This window comes from Amphiprion ocellaris, chromosome 14, assembly GCF_022539595.1.
Source record: "Amphiprion ocellaris isolate individual 3 ecotype Okinawa chromosome 14, ASM2253959v1, whole genome shotgun sequence".
NCBI lineage: Eukaryota > Metazoa > Chordata > Actinopteri > Pomacentridae > Amphiprion > Amphiprion ocellaris.
In genome coordinates, this window is record NC_072779.1 from 17,869,198 (window position 1) to 17,888,207 (window position 19,010).

At 40.9% G+C, this 19,010-nt stretch overlaps 1 protein-coding gene across 3 annotated transcripts in view; it reads right to left on the reverse strand.

Annotated features, from left to right (window-relative positions):
* Window positions 1-19,010, reverse strand: part of pcdh1a (protocadherin 1a) — a 152,821-nt gene that overhangs the window by 69,680 nt on the left and 64,131 nt on the right. For 2 of the 3 annotated variants that reach the window (XR_008603942.1, XM_055017216.1), the window contains exons 1-3: window positions 13,261-13,873; window positions 4,618-5,432; window positions 1,522-3,708 (exon numbers count right to left, since the gene is read on the reverse strand). Coding sequence is in view for 2 of the 3 variants with exons in the window: in XM_055017216.1 (XP_054873191.1) it covers window positions 1,522-3,708; window positions 4,618-5,412 (2,982 nt within the window). In the remaining variant the exon portion in view is untranslated. Of the gene's footprint in view, window positions 1-1,521; window positions 3,709-4,617; window positions 5,433-13,260; window positions 13,874-19,010 lie in introns of those variants that run through there. The other variant, XM_055017217.1, reaches the window with a different exon arrangement.

Genomic DNA, 19,010 nt, shown 5'->3' on the forward strand with positions numbered 1-19,010 from the left:
GCATAAGGAGCAGGGAGATAAGAGCAAGTGACCTGCAGAGATCAGAGCACTAGAGGTCAGGCAGAAGAGCACAAGTAAGTAACTGAGAAATGGACCTTCCCTGCTCAACTCCACTGACAAACTGGAAACTAAATATGATGGGCCACCTCCGGTATTTAGCAGTGCAACAATTGACTGTATATTTTTCCTTTCTTGCAACAACTTTCTTTGTGCATCCAATTTCACCTCCCCAGAGAAGTTACAAGGGAGCAAAACAAATAGCGAGACATGTCACCGCTGGTAATATTGTGTTTTCCTCTGTATTGTAGAAAGTAGCAGATTGAAGCAATTTTTCTATTATAGTTAGATTATGGTGACATTATATACATGCATGCCTCAGCTGCAACTCTTAAGCCACTGGATGCTGTTCATCACTCTACACTAAGAATTATTACCACTAATAACTATAACATTCATAATTGTGAGCTGTATGCTAAGGTTAAGTGGCCTGCCTCTCTGTAAAGTATGACAGACACTGGGTTTAATTATTTCACTGTTTTTTTACCCCCTTGCATTACTTCATTTCTGTCTTTTAATGTTTTCGAACATGCTCACATGATTGGATTATGCTGCAGGTGCCGGCTGTTTTTACTGAGCTTGGAAAATCCACTTTCACTCACTGTGCACCTGCAGCCTGAAATAACACGCAGAATAATCTAAAGCATGACTCGGTTTTATCTTTAGGGCAATTTAAGTTTATTTTACTTCCAGCTGTTCTTGTTTCAGTTGATTCGTTGGCTTTAAAATTTAATTACTCTAATTATTCTTAATGTTTTAAATATTTTACTCATTTGCCTTTTTAACATTTTTATCATAATTTTCATCCAAGTTTCTTAACTGTATGCCTCCATCCTTTGCTTATTTTCTCTCTGGCCTATAAAATAAATGAGGCTGAGTTTAAATAAATGTTGAAAGAGAAATAAGTGATGCAATATTGCATCTGTGCATTATTCCCAAAGCATATTCATATTGTCCATGTGAGCGCAGATTTTTTTTTTTCGTGGCAACTAGAATTTAGAAGAGAGAGCCATTTCATTTTTAAACAACTTATGTATATTTTAAATTGGAGCAGGCATTTGGTCTCTCCTTAGTCTGTCATCTCATATTATGTACAGTTCTGCAGAGAATGAAAATGAAAATAAAAATGGAGTGGCAGCAACAAATCTGCAATAAATTTTTAAGCATCATTTTACATTTTTACAATCCAAGACTGATCTCACAATGACAATAAATGCCCCTCACATTATTCAAATTGTCTTTTAAGTAAATCAGAGCAAATTATCGTCGCTGGCAACACAATCCTAAATGAGAGTCGTTCAGTCTATGAGATGGTTTAAAGTTGCTGCACAAAATAATAATAGATGTAAGTTTTAAAATTGAATTACCTCTCTTTAATACACTCAAACAATGCAGCACACCAATCATCCACTCCTCAGACACAGCATCTAGACTACAGGTACATTTTGTTAGGGATGACTTTACCTGCTTGTTGTTGTACTTCGGCTGGCTGGTCTTGTAGCTGTAATCTGAGTACTGGTCTGAGCCGGTAGAGTTGTCGTCTCCTCCTGTCCCTACAAAGGTATTGGCTGCTGGCAGGTCCTGGACGGCCTGGTGCTTCTGAGAGGCTGAAGGTGATTGGGCTTGCAGCTGAATGGAGGGTAAGGGGGAGTTTGAGCGGTAGTGCCTGCCTATATCAGGGCTTCCTGGTGAATAAGTGAGGGGCAGGTGTATCCTGGGGCTATCATTGACTCCATCGAGGTTGAACTTGAGACTTTTTTGAAGGCTGACCTCTTCGTCTTCCCCGAGAGGTTTTGGGGACTTCTGGGGTTTGCCTTTCCTTCCTCGTTTGCCTTTGGCATTCTTTGGTGCCTGCTTGGGCGCATACAAGTCCTTTGTTTCCTTTTTGCCAGCCTGATAGCCACTCTTAGTTTCTCTTTGGATGCGGTGTCGAATAAATACCACCACCAAAATTAACATTACAACGCCTGCCACACCAGCGAGACTTCCAAACAAAATGTTACTGCGCTGTGCAGCAAAACCATTGTCAGGATCACCAGCAATGTCCCTGTCTAGTGGAGTGTAAAGACTGTGTCCGACTAAGGCTTCCACTAAGCTGACATTTGAAATGGTTTCATTGACATAGATGTGAACCAGAGCAGTGGCATGGCGCGCAGGCTTGCCCCTGTCACTCACTCGCACCACAAGGCGATGCAGTCCACCATGTTTGCGGGTCATCTCCTTTGCCAGGGTGATCTCTCCGCTAGAGGGGGAGATGCGAAATAACTGATAAGGGTTACCACCAGCAATACTAAAGACCAGCTCTGCATTGGGCCCACTGTCCAGGTCTTCAGCTTCCACGACCTCAACATGGCTATCTGGGGAAGCAAGAGGTGACAAACGCCTGAAAGAGGAGTTGGAGGGCTTAGTGATTACAGGGTCGTTGTCATTTTCATCCAGCACATTGATGGTAACACCCACATATGAAGACCTGGGTGGTTCTCCTCCATCCACTGCTTTTAGACGGAATGTGTAGCTGCTTTCTTTCTCCCTGTCAAATGAGATGCTTGAGAGAATGGTGCCAGTTCCATTCTGAACAACAAACTTGCCTCCATCAGGTTCTACAGACAGGTGAACACGAGCGTTCTCACCTTTATCCATATCTAGGACTGTCACCATACCAACGGGACTGAGGGGAGGCATGTTCTCCAAAACTGAAAAGCTGTAGCCACTAAGCATGAACTTGGGGTCATTGTCATTGCGATCAAGGACTTTTATTACAACAGTTGCTGTTCCTTTGTGAACAGGTGACCCTTTATCTGCTGCAGTGACTCGAAACTCATACCGTTCTTTGTGTTCACGATCAAGTGGGCTTCTGGCTCTTACTTCGCCAGTGTTTGGGTCAATCTCAAACAAACCTTTGATGGATGATTCTGCCACAATATTGTAGAGGAGTTCAGCATTAGTGCCACTGTCAGCATCGGAGGCTGTAACATCCAAAACCTTCTCCCCTGGTTGGTTTTCTTCTGCAAAATCAACTTCAAATAAAGTTGGGGAGAATATTGGAGAGTTATCGTTCACATCAGTCACCTGCACCTTTAAAGAGTTTGTACTGGAGAGTGCTGGGTTACCCGAATCCACAGCCACAATTTCTACTCGGTAATCCCTAATTCTTTCATAGTCAAGAGGAGTGGTGGTCTGGAGGAAATACTTCCTCTTGTTGTCGCTAGAGGAGTCGCTGGCAGGGCGGAGCTGGAAGGGGACATCTCCTGCTACCACACAAGTGACCACAGCATTCTCTCCTTCATCTTTGTCAGACACTTGCACCAAAGCAACAGCTGTTCCCACTGGCATGTCCTCTGAAATATTAGCCACTCCTTCACTGTGAGTTACAAGACCAATCCCACGGATCTCCACAGCTGGTGCGTTGTCATTTTGGTCAGTCACCTCAATGGTTACAAATGTCTTCGAGCTTTTAGGTTGAGGACCTTTATCCCTCGCCACCACATAAAATGACAAGCTGCTGATTTCCTCCCTGTCCAGAGGGCCTTTGACATAGATAATGCCAGTGGATCGATCAATTCGTAAGAGCTTCGGCACTGGGTCGACTGCTTGGTGAAGGGTGTACTCAATCTCTCCATTAGGGCCCATGTCAGAGTCATTTGCTTTGACCTACAATCAAAACATATTTTTTGGTTAAAGACAAGGATTATGTGCAACATTTTGGAGTTCTAATTAAAGGAAAGCAGTGTAGGATTTCCAAGGCTAATCATTAGTCACTGGATGAATGAATAAATGGATCAATGAAAGTCTGATCACTTCAAAGCACAGCATGCGAACAACTTCATTTAGGCATATTTCAATACTGCTTTTCCTATCTGCTTTTGATGGTCATGTCATTTGCCTTTTTTTCTCTTTTATTTCCCTTTCTAGGTTCCCATGAAAACATATGGTAAAATATTAGGGCCGCTATTTCTTTAGTGAAAGTCAGTGCAATTTCACAGCAGTATGCTGAGAAAATCCTACACAGAGCATCTTACGCCTACAGTCTCACATTGTGCATCTCTAACACTTGTTTCCACAAGTATAATAGCACAACAAAAGCAATAAGCAGCTTAATTACCTGTACTAACATGATGTTCTAATGCTCTAATATTTCTAGTGTTACTTAAAAATGCCACTAGAACAATAGGAGTGAATGAAGCTTGCATAAAACTCATTTCAAGAAATAATGTGTGTGGCCGTGGCTTCCCAAAAATTACACTTTAGAGGTGAAATATTGAATATTCAGAGTTGTAAGGCTATTTTGCAGTTTTTTTTAAATATGCATGTCTACACTAACATCATATTTTGCCAGGCTGTATAAAATTATAAGAGGAATAATTTTCTTCAAAAACATCTTGATACATTTTCTGATAATTGCTTGAATTCTTAGCATCTGAATATAAAATCCCAATTTTGAATTTGAATTTCAAACAATTCATCATGTAGTACAAATCATTTTTGGTTGCAATTAATTTTGGAAACTTTAATTTGATTTAAAATGTGGTCTTTAAGAAAAGAATAGTATTATGTTCTTACCTGCAACACTGAGTGTCCCACTGGACTATTTTCTGAAACTTCAGCTTCATACGTGGACTTTTCAAACTTGGGGGAGTTATCATTTGCATCGGTCACTACCACCCTGAGCAAAGCACTGCTGTAGCGCTGAGGGTTTCCTCCATCCACTGCCTTGATGGTGAGGTCATAGGAATCCTTCAGCTCACGATCTAAATTGCCCAGGACAATGAGCTGTGGGAGCTTCCCTCCTCTGTCATCAGCCACTTGTAAACCAAACAAGGTTGCTGCATCTGGCCCTGCAGTCAGCGCATAGTCAGCCACGCCATTCCTGTCTGAGTCCCTGTCTGTAGCTAGAGGAATGGAGAATAATGCCCCCATGATCGTGTTCTCAGGGACAGAGATGGTGAGCACAGAAGAGGGAAATTGTGGAGTGTTGTCGTTGATGTCCTGTACTTCAATGCGTCCTTCGATAAGTCGTGGGCTCTGGTTTTGTATCAGGTCTGTCACTGATACTTCAAATTCCAGATAGCAGGGTTTACCCTTAGCGAGAGATCGGCAGTCCCGCAGGGTCTCTCTGTCTATGGGAATCTCAGTGGTGAAAATGTCTCCTGTTTTTCCATCGACACGAAGGTAAGGGGCACCCACCTCTAGCTTGTAAAGGTGACCCGAGTCTGGCAGTCCCTGGTCTGCTGCCAGGCTACCAATAAGAGTGTTGGGAGGCTGCTCCTCTTGGACCCGGTACAGGATGCTGCCTTCAGCAGAGCCACAGAGCAGCACCACGACCCAAAACAGTACTACTCGAAAATTCAGTTCCATGAGGTCATCAGAAGGTCTGCCTGTAAAATAACACAGAGAACCTGGGTCAAAATGCTGTTTCCTATACAAATCACTTTTCACCATTTTGCTATAATGCTCTTCCCAGCTGTAAAGCTCTACAGACAATTATTAAATACTTATTTTAAAGGAAAATCCCACAACTCATAGTTAAACATTTAGTCAGCATAAATAAGAAAAAAAACACTGCATTGTTGTATTATTGTTCTGCAGCTATAATATGAATTATTTTTGTCAATAACTTGTACCAAAACCCACAGCAGGCCTAGAAGCACAACAATAATTAGGCAACAACAAAGAGAGAAGAGGTTTTTTTTTTTTTTTTTTTAATATAAGAAATATGCATTCATAACTATATCCCAGCTTGGTTTCTGTTCTGTTCTAGAGCTTCAAGAATTCCAATGAATATCTCAGATTTATGAATTTTAGGTAGAAATTAATGTAGGAACAAGAAATTGTATCTTATGAGCTTACACAGAAAACAAACTTGAGGGCCAGTGTGGATTGTTTCAGCTGAGTAATCAAATAAAAATGCAATACAAAATCTCACAGCCTAAGAGACTCATTATTTCTGTATTACAGTACTCGACATTGAGTGGGGAAGCAATGTAGCTCTAAAATAACCTATGGTATAAAAACCTACCCTCAAGAATAAATCCATACCATCCTGCCAAAATATTTTCTGTTGAGAGAGATGAACTGTTTGATCTATTTGTTTATGAGAGAGGCCTTTAACAACAGGGGCTTGCATACTGAGGGTCACACAGGCTAATTCCTCTCATGCGGATTATGCAACTTTGCCATTATCATCACATACAGCTTTCAACAATGCACAGTGTAGAAATTTCCATCCACGCTCCATTGCTACTGGCTAGCTCAAACACTGTAATCATTATGTTTGATTTTGAACCTTTCAACTCTGTAATTACGACCCATTATTTTACTGTCTTCTTTGATCTGTATTCCCTGCAGCTAAAGATTTCTGGCTTTTTTTTTTTTTTCATGCCGCAATGATTTTAGACTATAATTATTTCCTCAGTTTGTGTGTGTGCTATTGGTAATTGAAATGGGAGCAAACAGTGAGGTTAAGGATTATGGCCCAGTGCTTTTGAAAACTTCACGGTAGCCACATTTTGAAACTTTTCTGTGCAACGGGTGCATCAGTGAGTGTTGACTCACTAATTGTGTGGTGCTCACTTTGATGCTTTTAGTGAGGAATCTTATGTACAAAGTCTATTGAGCTGGGTTTGTGTTAGTGATGTACTACTGCAATATACTAATCGATACTGGCCCTTATGCCTCAGGTATTAGTCAGACTAGACCAGTCCATATTAAATACTGCTTCCTAGGCTCTGTCTTAAGAATACTGAACCAATGCAATTTCTTCAGTCTATTTTTACCACAAAAAGTCATTTGCAGGTGAATCATTATTTTACCTCAAACATAGAAAAGTGGTTTCAATCAATTCTACACACATTTCTAAACTGAAAAAAAAAAAAACTAATAAAAAAGATACCATAGGTGCTGAATCTAGTGTGGGGATACACCCACAGTTTATGCATTAGGGAACGAACAAGCCTAATCAGCACTCCCTTAGTTGGTATGGGTGAAGGCGGATAGAAATCTGCATAAATACAACTAAATAGTGTTATTCTGAGAGAAATCACCACATTGTGCATCTGCTCGAATGAAACAATGTTCCAAAGAAGAGTAAAGCAAATGTGTATTAAGCTAGACAGCAAAACACAAATATACAGAAATCCAATGAGAAATCCAATTCCTTTTGAATACATTAAAATTGGAAGTGCAGGTTATTGATGCACTAATTGCTCGGTTATCGACGTGTCCCTTTTTACATTTGCAGGGGGAACCTCTGGTCAATGTGGCGTGAACAGTGACTGCGCTTTCTGTGTGTTCATGTGTGCAGGGGGGAAAAAGGCAGGCAGAAGTAAAAACATAATCAGCACAAACAGTGCAAAAGCCATTTCTCCACACCTTAGACTGACGTTGCAGCATTATCATCTGTGATATAATTTAAAGGTAATTCTAAATCTCACTGGGAATGTTCCATATTGCTATCACTCATTCGGATAAACACATCAACTTGCCTAAAGGAAATGCATACAAAGAAATGTAGATGTATATATAGCCAGTTTAACTACTTCAGCGTCATTTGAATACTATAATTATTCTTGTCTTACCCTATGGCACATAAGTCCAACAATATGTGCTTTTCCCTACTCGACACGCATCTTTTTTAAATCTGTTTTGTTAAATATTCAATGCCGAATTCAAGCTTGCAAAATGATTTTTACAAAAGGGCCATAAAAAAATAAAAAACCCTAACTGATTTCATAATGTTTTGTTTAGCTGTGACTGCCCCCCTACCATTACAGCCACTTCTAGAATGAATAGGCATGCTTTGATAGTGACATGATTGTTATGGTTGATGACACTCATGACTTAATGTCTTCCAGTTGGCCTCATGCCTGTCTTCCAGATGGCACCGTGCCTGGCAGCCCAGTGGATTGGCGTTCCTTTTTCTTTGTTTACATTTCCATTAAAATTCATGTTGTTTGTGAAATATGCGTTCTGCCATCACTCAGTGAGAATCTCTTATCAGTTGAATATTATTGACACCATGTGTTTGGGTTTTTTATCTCACATTCCTCAGCCGTCGCACAAATATTTTATCAAAAGCTTGAAGGAATCAAGCTTCTTTTTCTCGTCTCAAACTGTTGTATTGTGCTGGCAAAGGGGGGACTTGTGCTGAGATTTTTCACTCCTGGAGGATGTGACACTTCTTGGACTACTGTGCGCCTCACCAAAGTTCACTACCTGAGCAGCAAAACTGAGAAATTAGAACTGCTGAACACAACTAGGTGTGACATATCTGGAATCTCAGCACTTTTTCTCTGAAAAACTTGGTTATCATCTGCCATCCCAGATGGTGTGGTAGACCCACAAGACTATGAGCTGATTCAGGCAGATCGCGATACATGACTCAGCATAAAATCAAAGGGACGAACAAGAAACCCCTTTACTGTTTTTCAATACTAGAATCATAATCAGCTGCTCTCGAATCAAAGTGTTTTCTTTGTGGTGTCCATAATTAAGGTCTTGTCTTCTTTAAGTACTGATTTGTGCAGTAAAAATGCCAGTTAGTGGAACAGATATATACAAGTTTGGACTATTCAGTGAATGTGAGGCTTAGAAAATGAAATCTACTAAAATCTATACTGTCAACATTGAAGCAGTGTGGCAACACTGTGGCATCGAACTGAAAAGAGATCCACTGTAGAAACTTTTTTTCATTTGTCCACTGAACAACCCATTAAAACTAGGAAATCGCAAAGCTACTTTTTGGAAGCTGCACCACAGGACAACTTAAACCTGGATAATGCTTGGATGACCCCTACTGTAGTACAAGTTGTGTAAGTGCACTACACACTATATCTCCTTCACGCAGAACTATTAGGGCTCTTCAAGTTGTAGAGGGCTCCAACTGTAAATCCCGTTTGCTGCAAAAAGCATCTTGTTCAAATAGACAAACCAAGAAACACACTGAGCCAGACACCTTATGGAGGTGATCCAAGGCAACAGATATTGTGAAGAAATATCCCTCCAAATACAATCAAGGCGCCGAATGTCTGACTGAGGAGAGAACTTTAACTCTACTATTGAAGCAGCACTCAGCACATAGCCTCACGCTGTGATCATGCACTGGTCCAGATGGTTCCAACATAGAGAAAAACTGAAGGCAGCCTGTACCACAGTATGGAGGTGGACCTTCAAAGAAAGTCTCAAACTGCCTGATGGGTTTGCTGTCTGCCGTTTGTCTCATGAAGATGTTTAACTTTCCAACAAAGAATGCAGTTGAGGCAAAACTGCTTAGCGATGGAGTTTAAGACCCTGAGGAACATCGGAGTGGGCTTGCCACACTGCAAGAACACTGCCTGGCCTAAACCCAGCTTATTAAGGTCATCAGGGGTGCCAAGTGTAAGCGCAAGACCAGACTATAGAGTCAGTGCTTCATGACTCATGCTCAGCATGGCCATCATTCCAAAGACTCACGATCTGCTGGAGGAAGCTCACCCGAGCATACCCTTTCACCTGCAACCGACCTCTGCAGATAAGACTGGTGGTAAGAGAGAAGGGAAAGTGGTTCTCACTCACACCCTCACTATGTCACCTGGGAGTCTGTTGTCCCTTACGTTCCACTATAATGGACTGATGAAGTGTGATGATTGATATTCGACAACATGACCTCTTGACCTAGTGCTAAAAATGTTTCTAACCATGTATTGCTGATAAAAAGACAGAGGAGGCCGAAAATATAAGTACTAGATGATACTGCATGAAACTGTGCTCGTTCTGAAACCACTTGCATACATTAATCCCCAAATCTTCTTCTTCTTTTATTACAATTATATAGATTTTTAATAATTAAAGAAAAGTGGATTTGGTGTGCTCAGAAACAACATATGCAAAAGAGGAGACGGCTGCTGCAAAACATGCTGCATTCACAATCAGACTACTGGAATAGTTGCAACAACTTCAAAAGAAACAGAAGACTTGAATTTTAACAATGGATGCAGGATAGGGGGTTGTCCACTAACAATGTGGGGCCCTTCCCATTCCTTCTGATCTCTCCTTTACCACATGGATCTATCCATTTTCTCCGCTGCCATTCCAAATGATAGCGAACTCACAAATTCCTCCTAGCAACTGCCTACAATCCCCTATCCATCCCCACCCCCCCTCCTCTAGTCCCTAAAGGCTCAGTGCCCAGTGCCAGTGCTGCCGCTCAGCTCCTCTGAGGAGAAGGTGAAAGACTTTACTGGCAGCTAAACATCAGTCAAACCACAAGGTCTGATTGAGTCTCACACCGAGCCCTCACACAGTGCACCACCCAGCTGACCCCGCTGCTCAAGAGAACATTTCAGCTTGTACGTGCCTACAATCAGCATCCAAGCCTGTGTCAAACTGTGCAGTTGTTCCCAAGGAAACAATTCTTTGCTTTAATGAGACCACGGTTAGCTGAACCAAGTCATAGCAATGACCTCTGAAAAACTTTAACCATTCGAGCTCACATGACAGACCCACTTCAGCACCGACTGGAGGAAAATGCAGAAATATGACTTGGAGACCATCATCCTAAAAGTGTGCCACATGTGTTTTGCCAAAAACCTTTTGCACCACAGGCAGCTGTCAAACAGTCTTCAGGAGTGCTGACATTTTAGAAGTGGGAGGAAAGGATAAGCATAAGGTTAACCGGTGCATTAAATGCAAGCGTTATTTTTTATGTTTTTTTTTTTTTTTTTAATCAAATGCTAATGTCTGTTATTACTGGGGTAAATATAGGGCATAAAATAAAATGATTCTGTTTGACTGAATATAACTTCTGTGTGGGAGATACATTTGAATAATATAAAAAAGCACCAAAGCAGTACTTAATTTAACCGTAAAATAGTTTGAAGTATGTAATGAACATCATGCATTTCATCGTCATCTGCTGCCAAAATAAATACCATCATCAATCTGTCACCAGCATCTGTTTGCTTTACATGACAAGAATATGTCACAATTTATTTGCAAAGTGAAATAACTTGCATTATATTAAAAGGTATTGAAATAGATCAAAAGTGTTTTTTTCTGAAAAGATATTTAGCTTAGAGTAAAGTGAAAAAGAAGTGAAAAAGACAAAGGAGTTTAAGGCAGAGTGTTGTCATTTTAGGTAAAAAGAACAGGTAGTTTAAAAAAAATGAAGAACATTATAATTGTGGTGCGGAGCATGTGCGCCAGTTCTGGTTGCCATAGAGACAGACTATCCACTGACTGAGTCAACTCAGTGACTGACTGGGTGACATTTGCTCTTTAAGTTGGCCGCTCCACAGGTCCAGCAGAAGTGACTCAAGCGCAGAATTGACTGAGGCATAATTGTAAATCACTAATATGTGAAAGGGTAAGAGGTGTGTCAGGAAAAACAAATCATCTGAACGCAGGAATGAAATAGATTTATTTCTCCCACTAATTGCTTGTTTTGCAATAACTGCGGGGAAGATTTTTCTTCTTTTTTTTCTTTGATCCTGCAGCATCACTAAAATCCCTGCAAGACCTGCATTTTCACCTGTTACCCGCTACAAATCAAGTTCATGAATTTCTGCTGGAAGATGTGCTCTCTTCCCCGCTTTTGCTCGAGTGTGGAAAGATAACAGATGATTTAATGATTTTCTCAACTGATGTGATTTGATATATTGGCTGACTCGGCGCCTTTAGCTAGTATAACAGGTAAAATCCATTACCCTCCCACCAGCATGATTTATGATGGGTAGCATCACAGCTATGGGTCTCCTTACACAGCTGATCTACCAGTAGAATTTACTGCAAAAATGTTAGAGCTGCACATTTCTACCGACTGCAAACCCCCTAGCCATTAGTAATGAGAAAGCTATGGCCTTTGGTTAGAAAACACTTGATATGGGCATGGGCGTTTGATTATATGGAAGCTGGAGCTACACAAAAAACACTGATGGAGGGTCACTACTATCACAGAAACCAAAAAGAAAACCAAGATGAAAGAGGCTGCATCCATACATCACTATGTAACTGGAGATGCTGACCTATAATTTAAACTCCTTGTTGCTCTGAATTAAAAGCAGAGTCCATTTAGGTTTCCTTACGGGGTTATTTTTCCAGATTTTGAAAAGGTTCGCTGTATGAAGCTGGAATACCTGTTTGAGCAGTAAACAAACAAAAAAAAAAGTACTCCTTTTGTGGCCCCTGTACAATTTGATCTGTTTACCACACACTTAGCCTCCCTTCAGCAGCATTACATTACATTACACAGTGAAGGTTATTGTGCAGGTTTGGCAGGAAAGTTCCTTATTGTTCAACTACCAGTAAACACAATTACTGACATCATAGCATATTCTGAGCTGCTCTGTTTCTGTGTGTGGGAACTTATACCGACACCACTGTGTTGAGCAGACTATTAAAATGTGCCTGGTGGTCGGTGGAGTGGCGAAAAACAACACCCCAGACTCTCACCGGAGAGCACAGGAGATTACCCGAGCAGATGCGCTGATCAAAGATTTTTTTTTTTTTTTTTAAATGTAATTTTCCTCCAATTATGAGCACGGATCTCTCCGCAGGAAAACCGCCGATTAGTTATTAACATGACAGCCTGTACGTCAGAATGTGCGCACAAATCGTTACTCGTGAGTAAACAGCGCCAAAATAAGGGTCCACTAATAAAGGCAATTAGTATGACGTTTGCGGGCCAGTGTGATATATAAATGTCGAGAGGGGGATGATACAAATGGATCGCATTTTCTGCTTCACAGAATCATAATGGCACAATAAAACGCAATTAGCCGATCGCCAGCACAGATCCGACTGGAGCGCATGAACTCGCATTGCCGCTCAAGTGCAATGATACGCAGACTTAATGACTTAATACCATCACTCGGGGAGGCTGCAACTCTACTCGGACGTGTTTTAATTGCAATGCATCGTCTCCTCAATCACGCAACGGATCCTTATTGTGGATGACAGATCGAGACTGTTGCCTCTCCAGCACAGCATCACATCAACCTGTAACACCAAGCAGCTGCTACTGCATTTAGTTGTCTATTATCAAGTGCAGCGCGCACAACTTCTAGTATAAATTTCAACCACGGCCTGGTAATAAATAAATAAATAGATAGATAAATAAAAACAGCACTTTAGACAAGTCGGGGATATTTAGAAAGAAACTTCACCCACATTGCAACACAAATCGACCGATCAAAGCAACTTTCTTGCTTAATTCTGCAGTCATTGCGGTACCTGTGCCAGAGACTTCAATGCGAGCGCTTGTCGCGTAGCCAATTCGTCCGCAGCTGATATGTCCACCGGTGCTCCCAGAGGCAGGTGTCCAACCCTCAAACCTCCGTCACAGTGCTGACATCAAAATCACTTCAGCGGCCACAAAATCCACTCTCAGTATTTAGGAACTTTCCGCATCAAAATTCAGGATCCTGCGTCCACCGCCGTTCGGCTTTTTTCTTTTTCTGTCCGTGGGAATATTCTAAGTTCAGATCAGTTTGCGTGAGATGAGGCTATTTTATGACAGAGGCTCATTCCATAGGCAGACCCTACAGTGTGCCATTTCCAATCCTCAATAACTGATGCCTTGCCAAGATATGCACTCGTTGTCGCATCCCTTTGGTCCAAGTTTCTCCGGCGCAGATATAAGTAGCTCAGAGCGCACTCTAAGGACGCACTGGATGCCTAAGCGACAGCAGCAGAGATGTCATTTTTGCAACGCTTAAAAGAAAACACGAAAAAGCTAACCGGTCCTAAACAGGAAGCCCATCTGAAGCATTTCCAGAGAGCAAGTGGTGAGACACTGTGGGTAGGTTAGTTGCTCCCCTCTCTCTCCCTCTCTCTCCCTCTCTCTCCCTCTACTCATCGGAGCGTGGGAGGAGGTGGGGCTCTCATCCACCGCAGCACACAGCAACTTCACACTCAACATCACATTATGCCAGGGCTGCCTACCAGGAAATTGTGTGGTTCCTACAGTTTAAGAAGATCTCATCAAACTGGGTCACCTCAGACGGCGGAATGCACCTTATTAAACGCGCGTAAATCGTGCCATCACAGGGGCCTGCCGTGCGCTCATTTTTCATCCCTGCTGCACAACGATCCCCGTCTCTGTTCACATAAACCCACTGCTTGTGCTGTTTGTGTAAATTTGATGTAACAGGTAGCCCGCACTGACAGTTTACTTGTTGATATGCATTACATGTAGCAAAATGAGTGGCCTAAAATGGAAGCTGTTTGGCCACTATTTATTCATTTGGCGCCACCCTCAGGCGGTTATAATAAGCAAGGGGAAGCTTTCCAGTCATCTGTATCTGCTGGAGGAAAATTAGTGGAATTGAATGTTAACATTGCTTTAGGTTGGAGTAATGCGTATTATAATAATGTTTTCTTGCCCGTGAAGGCACTGACTACCAATTGCACATGATACAGAATATCCTGTTAGTGTACAGTGGAGTAAACTAGTTATGTCTGACATCATCTGTGAAAACTGCAGCAGTGTAATTAAAAAAAAAACAATGCTTTTGCTCAGGGCTATAAATCAGCATGGCTCAGCAGGGAGTGAAATCCATCCCATGCCACAGTTACTCTCTTCCTTTCTTCCCAAACACTGATGCCAGTGATCATAACTGCTTAAGCATAAAGCAATGGACCAGGAGCAATGAGTCAAACCTGGGGTTTGTCACAAAGGAAAAAGCCTAAAGCAATGTCCTCCGGAGGAAACTTGATTTCCTATCTTCCCCAGCCATTCTGAAGCAAGAGTTTATCAGAGTGTTTCCAGTCTGTGATCCTTTACTCCTCCCCCATCTCTCATTAGCTGCAAACACACAGCTGTTGGGTTACCTCTCCAGGGCTCCCATTAAGGGCTGCCACTCAGGCTTACAGTGTCCCTGAGCCAATCATATTAGAGCTCCCGCCCACGCACTGCCACTGCTATGCGGCTCTTCAACAGCCGTGCTAATAACATTTAAGCATTTTCACAGGTGGCCCATAAGTTGTCTGCAAAGAGAGCAAATACAAATAGCGGAGATGCCATAGTCAGAGAAATTAGCATTGTACATATACAAATAAAAGACAGTTATCATGTGTTTAGGAAACTGCGAGTGAGTCACTCTTCCAAAAGGGTGAACAACCAAGTTGAGTGAATTCATTATGTTTCATTAGAAATGTTTTCAAGCGTCATTTGTGTGATTCACATTTCTTGGCACTTGACAGAAATGAAGTTTGATGATCTTTTTTTTCTGACTAATTAAATATTTTGTCGCGAGCAGTTCCGCTGTAAAGCCACATAAATCCCATTAGGAATTGAATTCAGAGTTTCAAGATCATTACACTTAAATCGACTACGTATTGAGAACATATTATTGGTTCAGTTAGAGGATCTTTATCGGGTATGTGGAATTCATGATCATGTATTTACTGAAACCAAGTAGCAGCGAGAGACCGAGGCCACAATACAAAAGTGTTATTGTCAGTCTCAGGTATATAAGAGTGTGGGCTGAGCACGGCTTCATCTGATGTCTTTTATTAGTCAGTCTAAAGGGCGCAGGCCTGTTTGATTCCCACTCACCTTTTCCTGGTGGCCATATTTGGATAAGAGAGAGGGAAAAATGAGGACAAGGCAAGGGTAATAGGTGCATTAGAAGAAAAGCAGAGAATGGCCTCAAACTCTCTCAAATTCCCCAAAAAGAATCTGGCCACCGTGTAGTATCTGGCCAGCTCATTGTCTGTAGCCGGTACCCTGAATAATACAGCCTTATACAGCTTATTTTTCTTTCTTTCAAAGCTGCTAGTCCAGCCAACATATTCAACAAATATCAATCAAGAATTTGGCAAGTTTACTTATAAAAATATGTTCCTGAACCCCATCTCCATTTATGTGAATTGATACTGGAAACTTTGAAGCTCGGCAGCCTTCCATAGGTAGACACAATGTTAGAATTCTAATCTCGTGGCTTGTTTGCTATTGCGTCAAACTGCAACAGCGTGTGAATGTGATCTGTATACATTTACATCTATTCTCTTATCACATTCCCCACCTGGAGCACCCGTCCTCCCCCCACAAGCACACACAGTTCCACAGGAGGCATATACAGAGAAAGCACAAACACGGACACTACAACATAAGACGACACACACATTCACACACCAATAAAACACACAAATGGTCCTCTAAAGCAAGAAAAATGAGGAGAAAACACTGCCAGTATATGTGAATTGAGGCTGTTAAATAATGAGACCGATGTTGTAATTCAATTTTACTTATTTGAGTTTCATTTAATGAAATTTTATTTAATTTGAATGGATTGAAACTTTCGGGGATTGTTTATGCTTGGCCATGCAGGGTTATTGTGCCTCAGTGCAGGTCTTTGGCAGGGTGACTTATCCATTAAATAGTGATCTGTCTATGCACTATAACAGCAATGAGTTTGTATTACCTTATTTGAGAGAAATCTATGCATTTCCCTGTTATTTCTGCCCATTTGATAAGCAAAAATACCTCTTATACTGAGTAAAGGAAACCCTAATTAATAAAACTGATTTAAATTGGGCACTCATGACTTTCCTTTGGTGCTTAAATCTCTTTTGGGAGCACATAATGCCTCTTTCGGGGCGCCAAAAATATATCCTATGCAGGAAAAACCCTGCATCAATGTATACTACATGGTATGTGCATGCACACTGTTTACTTACATAAAGCAAGTATTCCTTTTCAACAGCCCAGCCTTGTCTCTCAAAAATGTGTCCCTGTGTAACTAAACTGCATTTCAGCTACATATTGTGATAAACATATGTTTACAACTTATCACAAATACATTTCAAGTCACCATCAACATATCTCTGGCATTTTTTTTATGACTTTACTGTTGTTTCTTTGTAGCCAACTAATGATGTATTAGATTGGGGGGCTTATCACCATGGTAACCCAGAAAACGGAGGGAAAACTTCAAGCTTCTTGTGAGTGGGCTGCATTTGAACCCAAACCGTGCTATTTGCCTACATTTAAGCATGAGGTTTTGGTGCCTAAACCTAGCCAAAGAGTGAGTGAAAACAAAATTTAAGTTAAAAAAAAATCATAGTTTTAAACAGGACATCAGTCCCGGCCTCTTGGGTAGGGGTCCAGTTGTCAATTTACACCTTAATCCACCCCTCTTGCCTACTTATGCGGACATTGTGGCTCTTTAAAACTCCAATACAGTAAGAAAAATACATTTGTATTACAATGAAATTACATTTCTTTCAAAATGTAAATGAGAATGCAGTTTAGTTGTATGGGAACATAAATTTTGGAAGTCAGGGTTGAACAGTCACTCTTCACACTGTGATGAGCAAATCCTCAATGAATTAAAATGGGCTGAAGAAAAATAACTGCTGCTGTACTGCATCTATAGGTACAAATGTTCAAGGATGCTGTAACTCTGGATACATCGTAGCCAGTGATGTCACAGCAGGTGTTTTGCCTTTGACAGATGACAGAAAACACCCACAGTGACATCATGGGGTGTGGCCAGACACACAACAACATTTGAGCCCACAGGCTTCAGCGCAGCAGCAGTTTTCTGCCATATGTGATCTGCTGCCGATTTATTCTTTAAATGTCAGTACTATAAAAATAAAGTGGGAAGTTTCAGTGGCAGACAAAAACATCTTTTATCTTCCTTAGATTTTATTTTCCTGCTCCTTTGTGCTGACACAGGGTTGAGGAATACGTTGCATTCAAATCTGTAGCAGATCCACTTGTGGAGCAGGAGCAGTTGCAGATGGGTCAACTGAGGGATAGAAGGAGCAGTGATGCGAAAAGCAAACCTAATGGCTCTTGAACTGTTCAGCCCTGAGACGAATCTGATTTTGGAAATTGTTCATATCAGTGCTGAAATTTGTAAGTACAACCAAATGAATATATATGTATGTAATTTAGACTTTTTTGTTTAAATACATCAATATTCTCTGTCGAAAATATTGAATCAACCCCATCACCTCTTCACTGCAGTGTGTGAAAACAAGTTAACAGACATTCAACAGAGAGGTCTAAATCATTAGTGGAAAGTGATGGATAAATGGTTGAAATAGTTTTCTGAAAATAATAGATAAATGGTGAAAGTCAAAGGTAACAGATAAATGGACATAATAGCTAAATTGACAGACTGAAGCGCTGTCATTCAAAGCCAAATGTATTAGAAAAGTGTTTCAAAACTGTAAATGATAACGCTAATGGAAGGAATAAATGGTTGAAACACAGGTAGATGTCATGGACAAATGGTAGCAATGTCCAGCGGTCAAACCAATAGACCCTTTTCAAAGTCCGAATTTTGACCTGTTGTTGCACAAAAGCAGTGGTGAAACAAATTCAAAATAACAACAGCTCAGTTCCTTTAAACGTCCTAGTAAGCCGTGACAGTGAGCCAGCATGCACAACAGCTGCACCTTTCCTAAGTGAAAAGCATCCATCCTCAGTACACCTGTGCTTTTCATTCTATGATGTGAAAATGTCAAACGCTGTGATAAATGTCTCGTCTGTTTCACTATGAATGCACAGGTGATCAAGCAAACCTCAGCATTACATGAAAACATTATAGGGTTCTATTATTATTCAATACCATCCATTTTTAAATCAATTTAAATGAATATACAATAGAAGGTTTGCAAACCCTTCCATATTTGGATAAATATGATCTAAAATGTTACCAGATTCTCACAAGACCTAAGGTAGAGCAAGAGAACCCCATTAAAAAAATCAGACTAAAATAATAAAATTGGTAATTTGTTTATTGAAGAGAATGACTGAATATTATGTATCTGTGAGGGGTAAAAGTATGTGAACCTGTGGGATTAGCAGTTCATTTGAAGGTGAAAATTGGAGTCAGGTGTTTTCAGTCAATGGGGTGAGAGATTTAGAAGTGAGTGTGTTTCATTTAAAGAATAGAGATCATCTCTCAAGGTCTGATCTTCACAATACATGTTTATGCAAGTGTATCATCGTGACACAACAAAGG